This window comes from Bidens hawaiensis, unplaced genomic scaffold, assembly GCF_021521415.1.
Source record: "Bidens hawaiensis isolate Kalapana, Puna unplaced genomic scaffold, B.hawaiensis_p1.1 tig00005359_1, whole genome shotgun sequence".
NCBI classification, from domain to species: Eukaryota; Viridiplantae; Streptophyta; class Magnoliopsida; order Asterales; family Asteraceae; genus Bidens; species Bidens hawaiensis.
This window is the reverse complement of record NW_027491341.1, coordinates 1,426,997-1,437,896: the sequence shown is the minus strand read 5'-3', so window position 1 is coordinate 1,437,896 and position 10,900 is coordinate 1,426,997. Positions and strand designations below refer to the sequence as shown.

The 10,900-nt window shown below is 33.9% G+C and overlaps 1 protein-coding gene and 1 pseudogene across 2 annotated transcripts; one reads left to right on the top strand and one right to left on the bottom strand.

Moving 5' to 3' along the window:
- The first annotated feature begins 802 nt into the window (after nt 1-802).
- LOC143629640 (uncharacterized) lies at nt 803-2,416 on the top strand (annotated as a pseudogene). Its single transcript, XR_013153000.1, has 5 exons — nt 803-877; nt 1,380-1,625; nt 1,704-1,796; nt 1,863-2,063; nt 2,136-2,416. The product of XR_013153000.1 is annotated as an uncharacterized LOC143629640 (transcript).
- A 1,804-nt stretch (nt 2,417-4,220) lies between these two features.
- On the bottom strand, nt 4,221-9,159 carry LOC143629639 (helicase SEN1-like). Its single transcript, XM_077098865.1, is given in 9 exon segments — nt 4,221-4,652; nt 4,724-5,205; nt 5,265-5,432; nt 5,435-5,588; nt 5,654-6,814; nt 8,214-8,273; nt 8,391-8,522; nt 8,594-8,731; nt 8,953-9,159. Coding segments are annotated over 9 exon segments (2,934 nt in total).
- Nucleotides 9,160-10,900: the final 1,741 nt, after the last annotated feature.

Genomic DNA, 10,900 nt, shown 5'->3' with positions numbered 1-10,900 from the left:
AATTTTGCATAAATTGTTAGGTTTAACCTGTTGACATGATTGTTAGGTTTAATCGTTGATTGTTGATTTCTGACGCTGATTACTCACTATTTATGGTATAATTACTCATCGGAGCTCATTAATCTATCAACTTTAGTCTTCAATTTTGCATAAATTGTTAAGTTTAATTTGTTGACATGAGTGTTAAGTGTTTAATCTGTTGACATGACTGTTGATTGTTAGGTTTAATATGATGACATGTTAGGTTTAATGTTTCTAATCTATTTGTTAAGCTTGATTGTTGATTTCCGACATATTATCAGGGGAATACTATCGGTATAATCTATAGCGATGCTTGATTATGGTTGTATAGGGAACTAGTTGGCCCAAACCGTGTTTATTACTTTTGTGTTAGGGATTTAACAGCTTAAGTTTTATTTCAAATGTATGGCATGTTAAATCAATTATGGTTTGATGCAAACATAAAGCAATGAGACATGTTCTTTTTTCATGGTAAATTCCATTTGATAGTTTGAAGTTATATCACTCATATTCTATTGTTTGTTTGTTATAATGTTATTCATATTTTATTGATCATATCCATGTACATAATGTAAATTAGTACAAAGTTTTGGTAAGTCAAATTGAGTAGATGACGATTGTTGCTAGAATGACTAACATAACCATGCATTTGAACAATTATATCTGTTTACAAAGTTTGTCACATGGCTTGTAGTTGTGTGTTCTTAAACAATAGATTCAGCTTAGAATAGAGTGGTCTGCAGCAGTTTGGGATTCATTTTTTGGCATGCGCTGCACTGCAATGGGTTTTCAGGACTTTGCAGGCCTGCAGAAGCGAAACTGGGCTGCTGAGTTGTGTGCTAAACGTTACACTTGTGTTTTTCTATGCTTATTTAATAGCTGAAATTAGTTAGCTTTCTAAACAGTTACACTAGTGTTTTTTCTTTCCAATATATATTTACAAATTGTTAATGGTAACTAAACAAAATTGTTAGTTATTAGTGCATGTCTGTATAATATTTAATTATATGTTTTGTGAAATATGTTATTGGTAACTAAACAAAAATGTTAGAAGCAGTTGTCGTATTGTATTCGGGGAAAAAAACGGGTTAATTTACACTATTGCTAAATATTAGTGCATAAATATTTTCAGTAACCGACTGACTTTGCGGTTCACTGGTTGGAACGGTTTAAAAAGATCTAAGAACCGGATGATGTCATAAATATTATTAAAAGAATTGTTTCTAAATATCTAACTCTAAAAAAATGTTTCTGACTTTTGAGTAATGAATGAATCAAAACATAAGTACTTGAAAGAAAATATATGTATAAATATTAGACTAATAATTGTGTGACTTTTGGTTGACTTTTGACCATAGGGCCAAGATGTTATTGCTTTGTTGTCATGGGATGAATGGTGGAATTTTGAGTTGACTAAAGATGAGGGGAATCCGCATATTGCGTTGCTGCCTTTGCATCCTGATCTACGGTCCAGATTTAACGAGACTGCTGCTTGGGAGTACTCACAGAGTATGAATGGGTTGCCATATGGTTATCATAATTTAATATTTAGTTGGATAGACACTGTTAGTGATAATTATCCACCACCTTTGGATGCTAATCTGGTACCACATTTGGCATTACCTTAGTGTTGAACTACTTCTCAGTTTTGGATTGTTTATTGAACTTTAATCATGTTACAGGTTGCTTCGGTTATGACCATGTGGGATCATATGCAGCCTGCATATGCGTCTAATATGTGGAAGGAAGCTTTAAATAAGCGGCTTGGTACTCAGGTTAACTATCCCTCTCTGTTTTATGATTACATTTTGTGTATCTTGATGCTAGTTTCGTTTCGACAGGGGCTTGACCTTCGTGGTATTTTACTGAAAGTTTAAGAACGCGGTTCATCTTTTGCTGAATTACTAAGTATGCCTGAACAAGATGACTGGATATACAGTGACGGAAAGTCAACATCTTGTGTTGTTTTTGTCCTTGAAATGTACAAAGAAGCAGTACTCTTTGGAGATCTTGCAAACCAAATTCAAGTTACCGAATTCACAGTGAGTTAACTACCATTGATGAATAGTTTGTATCAAATACATGCTTACTAAACTTTGTAAAATAATGCACAGATAAAAGATGCTTACACGCTCAAGTTGTATGAATACAATTCGAGCAGGCTGCCAAAGTGGTGTAATGAAGGTGACACAGTTGAACTTCCGTTTTGTCAAATAAAAGGGAAATATCTATTGAAATTACCTGGATACAATACTATTGACCCGTATCCTCATATGAGCGAAAGTTGTCCCTCACTCCCTCCAGACTATTCTAGACCTCTAGACTGCTAATGGTATGAATCTTTACTCCTTTCATCCTAACGGTGACGGATGTTTAGACAAAATTAGCATAGGTCATTTGTATATATTTATTAATGTCAGAAAACAATGTACTGGTAGAGCGTTTATTGTAATTCTACTGCTCGATAGCCTGATATACGTGTGTAATGAATCTGTTAAAAAAATATTTCACAACACGACAACTGGTGTTGGGTCACAAAACCCAGTTGTTGTTTGTGCTTGATATGATTAATTCCAACGGTTATTAGGTTTTTGAAATTGTTAATTGCAGGCGTAGATTGCTTGATTTTGTGTAATCATTGGACGAGGAGACTGTGAAATTGGCTTCTTAGAAGGCTTTTGAAGTGTAGCCAGATGTTTTGAAAGCGGTTTCTGAGCTGACTGTATTGAAAGGTGTTGGTCCTGCAACTGCTTGTGCTGTTTTGGCTGCTTATGCACCGGATGTTGCACCTTTCATGTTAGATGAGGTACGAGTTATTGTTTTGATTTGAAGTTTAATGTCTGTTTGATTGAAAACTGGTTGTTAATGATAATGAAGGCAATGGTGGCGGCTCTTGGTAACTCGAAAGATTATACTTTGAAACAGTATCTTGTGTTTGTTGACAAACTTCAAGCGAAAGCAAAGGTTAGTTACCATTAACAATTTGTAAACTTATGCTGTAATTAAACTCAATTCGCTTCTGCTATTGATCTTGTACAGTTGTCGTATTGTATATATGCTAGAACAGGTTATCAAGTTGCTTAATGGAATATGTGATTGACCACTTTTTTTGACAAATCATTTGAATGTTTAACTAATCTAAAATTTTTCTTAGGTTGGGGGAGGGAATAATGAATACACGGATGCTGATATTGATAGAATTCGTGAAGAATGGTCGACTTTTGTGGCATCCTTTATTTACCAATGAATGTTCGTATTGATGTTAATGAAATGTTAACTTTGAAATATTGTTAATTTTTTATGCTTATTAGTATGTTATGAAATATTACATGAAATGGATTATTTTGCTTTATATGAATTTTAGTTTTATTATGAGACATTAATCGTCATTATTTAATGTGGAAATTATAAATCTGCCAAAAAATTTCATTTTTATAATACTTAAAACCATGACACGCAAACGCCTGTAAAAAAATGTCAATAATGCTTGTCATAAATAGATGACAGACAAATTTGCGTCATATTTTCTTTATGGCATGACCTTCCCTGACACGTGATGGCATGTCATCTACCCCTTTAAATACACGCATGGCGCGTCATTAAAGGTCTATTTTCTAGTAGTGACCCTATATATAGACTCACTTAACTTTCTCTCAAAGACAATCACTTAACTTCCTCTCCAAGTGAAGACCTTTTCTAAACCTACTACAATTCAAATAACTAAATTATAACTTAACAAAAATAAACCCTCAACTTTACTAATAATTCAAGATTAATCCTTCAAAAGCAACTTACACGTCCAAGACTGCTGTCAACAGGCTTTGGTGAAAGTTTACATTACTGAGTAACGCATTGCATCGTTTGATTCAACTGAAACCCATATATAATAAAGACAATTAACATGGTTGATATAATCATGCCACATAAGTAATATGCTTATGACATGTCAAAACTCCACTTAGATAGTTTTTGCTGAACAAATTAAGCTACTGATTCATCAATATGCACTCCCAGTTTGATTGTTTAGTTTTTGCTGAACAAATTAAGCTACTGATTCATCAATATGCACTCCCAGTTTGATTGTTTAAACTCAATTTAGCTAACTGACTTGTCAAAACCAAACTTGGATCATGAGCCGAATCCACAGGCCAAGTCATCGGCAGAACATGATTTCTGTCAGCAAACAATATATAATTATTTTAGAGCTGAGAAGAATCTTTGAGCAAAAATGACTCAGTATTATAAACACATGCATGTCTGTACCTTTCTAAACACTTGGTTTGACAGCGAGTGATCATTTCATATGTATAGCTCCCTAAAGCACTCTCCAAATGTCTTGCATGTTGTTGTATTTGTGATAACTGCAAGAGGTCCCAAAACTTCAAAACTTGAACGCGTCGCGAGTTTCCGTAGACAATGTCTACGCTCCAAACAAGATTTAGTTGCCCGTCAACATTGTATATCTCGAACAAGTTTAACATTCCTCGTTTGTCATTGTCACTTTTTCTTTTGTTTTTCTTCACTTGGCGCCAACCACTTGAAAGCTTCACAACAAGGGACACAACTAGTTTACGAACATTAGGATTCACAATACTAGCCATTCTTTCAAGAAACGTGTTGGTAAAGTTGACCTGTTCACAAAAGATTATATTTGAAATTTAAACCAATTTGGGATCTCAAAATTTAGCATTGCATATTTTACCTTCCATTTCGCCTCCTTAAAAAGTATTGAGTCTGTTTTTAGTAAGGAAACTAAACTGGAGAACTCGACCATGGTGTTCACCATGACTTGAGCCAAGTTTTTGTCATCGTGTGCATCAAAAACACACCCGCGGTTTTCTGCATCATAAACTAGAGCATTCCATACCGAACCACTCTTGATCATGGTCTCTTTGTTTCCTACAATCCATAGGCAGTGTCTTGCTCGGGTTAAAGCAACGTTTGGGCGTTCTCGACTGGAAAGAAACCCAATTGATCCACGATGGTTACATCTAACTGTTGAAAATATTATCACATCTTCTTCGCTACCTTGAAACCCATCAACGGATCGGACGTTCACATTGAAACTCCAGCCATTGGCCTCCTGGTTGAACTTTGTGCCCAGGTTTGCTTGAATTGCCTCGACCTGAGCCTTGTATGGTGAAATGCACCCAACGGTCACCTTTTGTTTCTTTGAAACAGATTCTGTACCAAAAGAGCTGTATCAATAAAGAACATCAAAAACATATATAAATGCTAAATACCTTTAAAAAGATCTGCAACTATCTGCGCAATCACAGCAACTTCCAACATGTTTTTCGTGCTATGGTTCCTGTCGGATTCCTCCTTTGCAGAATCAACGTTAATGAACGAGTACGACCCATACATGCCTTCTTGGAGAAAACGCTTTTCTCGAGCTTTATCAATGACTTAGGACCGTCCAAGATCTGGCCATTGTAAAACTCAACGTTAGGAAACTGGCTAATTGATGGATGCATTCTGTACTGAATGTTGAGAAGGTGTTTTTGGTGTCCAAGTAACACAAGCCTTTCGAATAAACTCCTTCCAAACTTAGCTTCCTCACAAATCTGCCAAAGACCCCGGAAAGTATCAGAAACTAATTTATAGGGAACCAAAAACAAGTTTTTTTTACCTTGCTTTGAACCATAGGTGGCAACTGTCTTTCATCCCCAACGAGCACAGCATTTCGAACACCGTGAAGCTGCAATGGCACAAGAGATTCACATTCTTTTAGCTGTGCAGCTTCATCGATCAAAACCATTTCGATTGGTGTCATTCCTTTTATAGACAATTTGATTGAGCTTGATGCAGTACAAAAGATCAAACAAGCATTACTCAGACATAAGTTTTTAAGTTTCGCTGTGGTCATAGATTTTGGTATATAAGATGCTGCCCTGAGATCGTTTAATGCTTTCAAGCATTCCGTTTTGCACAATCTCACCCTCATAAAATGAGATCCGTTTACACTATCATTGAAAGCTTCCTTTAACCTTTGCTTTCTAGTTACTATCTCTTTTACAGACTCTCCAACCTCCTGAATCAAAGTAACTGAATGATTCAATTTCGTTGCGCATTTGAGAGAAAGCAAAGAAGTAGGCAAATGGGTATACAGGTTCCTGATACAAGCAATAAGCTTTCTGCTTAAATCATTGAATCTTTTCATAACAAACTCCTCAAAAGTCAAATAATTCTCTTCTTGATTCTTGACAAGCTTTTGTTCATTCTTCTTCTTGGTTTTGGTCTTTGTTTTCTTAAGTACTTTTAAACATTGGTATTCTTTCACGGGATTTTGAAGAAGACGAATCATTTCACCTGTATAAGTTTTCCACAGCGATAAACAGCTCCTAAGAACAACAATTCGGTTGTCAAGAAACACATCGAGAAGCTCTTCATGAGCGGTGTTAATTTTCATTCGTTCTTTGTTTCCAAACAAAACTATGTCCTCAAACCCGTAAGTATCACAGCCCAAATCATGATCACTTACCAAACTCAACAATCTCTTTGCAACTCCTACGACTGCAATATTAGTGGGAGCACAAGTAAGAGTCCTGTGTTTGGTCCTTAACAACACAAACAATAATGATGCAATTGTTTTTGTCTTTCCAGTCCCAGGAGGACCCCATATCAGCTTAGTGCATGAGTTTCCATGAGTACACTTTTTAGCAGCGAGACAACTTAGCACAGCAGCTTCTTGTGAAGTATCTAGTTTAAATGAATCAAAAGAATGCCTTAGTTTCAAGTCAATAACACCTTTTCCTCCATTAGTACAACACTTGTCACAGTCTTTAGCAACCTGCATACAAAAGTATATAAAACAACTATGTTATAAACTAGCATCTTTTTATGGCAGCAATTGAACCAGTAGTAATGTGACAGAAGAGAAATTAAAAGACCTAGAAACAATATAATCCCTCAATAAAATGTCCAAACACATTTACAAATGTAAGTGTCCTACTTACACTTTAATTAAATATACTTCAGCATTAAAGTTCATCTATCAAATGCAAAAAAAGTGTTCATATCGATAAACGGCACCAATATTTTCATAGTAAAACAAACTAAATTAAAATAACCATTTTGACCAACTTCTACTTAAATAGAAGACTGATCATTTTTTAAATACAGCTATTTGACCTTTTCAAATAGTTACACAAAAGCATAACCAGTTAAAATTAAAAAAAAAGGCATGTTATAAATCGAAATCAGGTTTTGGCGTTAACATTAAATTCATCTTATAAATTGAAAAATGGCAAAACGAAACAACTGAAGTGACGCCATGTAAGTGCTAAACTAAAATGACATGGTTAAGGCTAAAATATTGAAATTAATGTAGCCGGCCATCTTGTTCGGCATCAAATATATAGAGGGGGTTCAATGGTAATTGATTTTTTTTTGAATCAAATTATCGATGCATTTATAAGTACAAAACGATTACAGTAAAGTACAGGCAACAAGCTACGCTACAACCCCTTTTTAATAGCTGTTGAATAGTATGAGAGTTATACATGTAAACTTGTAATAGTTCTATCTGTACTTAAGGATAAGTCAGATGAATGGAATGGCAACTATTGATTTGAGAGTGATCTCCTTCTCTTCGGTGATTCTTCTTTTTCTATAATTCTTTAGCTCGATTATCATTTTGTGTTGTAACACATTTTGTTTAACAAATGTGATTTTGACATATGTATGTTTTTACTGAGTTAAGCTATATATAGTTAGGCCATGCGTAGTGGGCGGAAATTAGGGGCGAAACTGGGCGACAAAAAGGCGAAAAGGGGGTGGGCGACATATATTTCTCGCCTATGCATGTTTTGTTTTTATTATTATTTTAATGGTTGTGAGTGTGATATATATATAATATATATGTATTTATATATAGAGCTACAACACCATTACACTCCAAAAACAAAAACATACACTTTGCCATATGACGCAAAACGTCCCATTTTGTAGCCCCTCTACTACGCATAGCCTTATGTTTAAAGAAAATTGCCACATGACTATTTTGATTAAAAAAAAGTAAAACAAACATCAAGAATTGCGCAACATGTATCTCTACCCATTCCTAAAGCTTAAAGCAAATTTTCAACTAAAAAAATGCCAAAATCATGTCTAAAGTAAAATACTTGTGGCAAACAAAGCAAGCTGCAACTTTATACATTTATATGATCTGTTTGGCCAAAAAAACTTACCGAACAAGTAGATGACAGTGTTCTTTGAATAATATCCATGTTGGCAGCCGGATTGAGAGCCTGCCATATACGCATATTTGTCGTCAAGTTTGTGAGATAAACAACGAAACCCTTGGGTCTTTCTTGTATCCAAAATAAGTTGTACTCGATGAGATCATGTGATGACATAATTTGTACTGTCATTGGGCTTTCATTGATCACATTCGTCACATAAGCTAGGACGAAAGAGCTGTTCCATCGAGCAAGATCATCAACGCGTTTAGGCTTAACTTGGGTCAATGCAATGAGATCTCCAACCATAGGATCATACTTCAATATCCCAGTTAAAGTCATGTGATAGAGCATCATTTTGGGACTATCCATCGCTATTCTTTGCAAACCGATGAAAGAGCTTGTTGCGCTTGAGAAATGCTGGCAAGTTGAGAGAAGATATCTGCCCGTGTTTCTTCGAGAAGCAGATAGATGAATGAGTTCACGTAGTGAGTTGTGGATGAAAATGTTAATGGAACTTGTTCCACCTGAACAAACAACAATAATATTGCATCTTAATTTGCATGTTACGATCGAGTTTCTTAACCAGTGCAATTTAAATAAGAAACCAAAACAATAGTAGTATCTAAAAGAAAATCTTTCCTATATATATATTCCAAATAAACGACAATAATTGCATGTTAATAAGATACTCATAACTCATGTATCAAAGATCTACAGGCATGCAAAAAAACAAGAAGAAATTAACCTGAAATTTGTAGAGATGCTTGTTGAGCACATCAGATAAGGACCATGAGAAGATCATGTCTAAAAATAGTTGACGCTGTCTGCATTGCTTCTGGTTCGCCATTGCTTCTTGTTTATCAGCAAAATGAAAACACAAAGAATAAGAAGAAGACGAGTACGGTTTTCTAAGAGACTTTTCGTTTTCTTCATTGAAATAATAACGGAGCATTTATAGGTCCCCATGATACGACTTTGAACTTTTGTCGGTTTTAAAGCATGAATTTAAATCTTGGAAAAAGTTCAAGTTGGATACACCATGTGCATGTTATAAATAAACAAAATTTGAAAGATAAGACTAAGTCAATAAGGGGGTATTTGTGATTACTTATTTTCATCAACTTATAACTTATTAACATTTTGAAAAGGAAAAAAAAGTGTTTGGGATTGCTTTTGATGTGAGAGGAAAAGTTACATAAGTTACACTTTTATAACATATTAACTTATTAAAAAGTTATAAGGAGGTAAAATAAAGAATCCCAAACACCCCCTAAGTCCCAACACGTCATTATTTAAAACCATACTGTAAAAGCAGTACTAAGTCTTCAATTAAAAGTAGCCCCTAAAAACATGTATTAGTTGGGTAAAGTTAAAATAAAAAAAAGAAAAAAAAAGAAGATAAAAATGAGAATTGTAGGAAGGAATATTTGTGACTAAAGAAAAAACCCATTAACGAAAAAAATTCAAAAAAACAATAATTAAAAAATCATAACTCAAAACATCAATAAAAAAATAAAAAAACCAAATTATTTCCCCCGTCATCCCCGTTCCAAAAAAATTAACGATGAAAAGACACAATGCCAAAAATGAACAAATAACACAATGATAAATGAAAAAAGAGATAATAAGTCACAAAATTTAACACAATGCCAAACAAAATATAAAACAATGTTGAGTAATATAACACAATAACAAGAAAAAAGACACAATCAATGACGAAAATAAACACAAACACAATGATAAATAAAAAGACACAATGGTGTTTTTCCCTCAACATTGTGTCTTTTTCGATTGTTTTTTTTTTCAGAACCAGGAAGACGATGGAAACATTTTTGCGTTTTTACATTTTCACTTTTTTTATTAAATTTTGAGTTATGATTTTTTTAATTAAATTTTGAGTTATGATTTTTTTATTAATTTTTTTGAGGGTTATTTTTTGTGGCTATAAATTATTCTCATCCTTCTCATTTTTGTCTCCCTTTGTTGAATAACTTGACCATGTACAATCGTGTATATATTGTATTACTAGCTTTTATCCCCCGTATTACAGAGGTTGTTTTATATTATTGATTTCTTGTATTTATAATTTTCTGGATCTAAATTTATTTATTGTAAATAAGTTAATATACTTAGGGTTTGATGATGAATGAGTTTCACAAATAATGAGATCTTATAACCTGGTTTAAAATCTATCTGGGTTTTGTGATACCCATGACCCACTAAATTTTTTTTACTATAAAATTGTTCTAATTAAAATCGGATATTGGTTTTTAGTATATCCCTATTTTATAGGATTTTGATATCAAATATTCGGTGAGATTAATTTTTAATTTAATGAGATGTTATATCTCGTTTAAAGATTATATGGGTTTGGTGAGTCCCATACACCTGAATACGGGTCAAATGCATGAGAAGCCTCTATTGACAAATAAAGTAACATGGTGTCTTGAAAGAATGTACGGAGCAACCAGAGAGATTTTAAATGTTTCGTTTATATATATTTAAGGTTAAGGAATGTAATTATCAAGATGTAGGAAATCAAGCCAAAATAAAGGTTGACAATTGCGGTAAAAGTAAAGGTTGACGTGGCGATATTATGAGGAAAAAAACCTTAGATCCCGGAGAAGATCCTCAGAAAACAACCTTGAGAGGAGGAAAGTATCTCATGCGTCAATTTATTAATGAAAATGGTG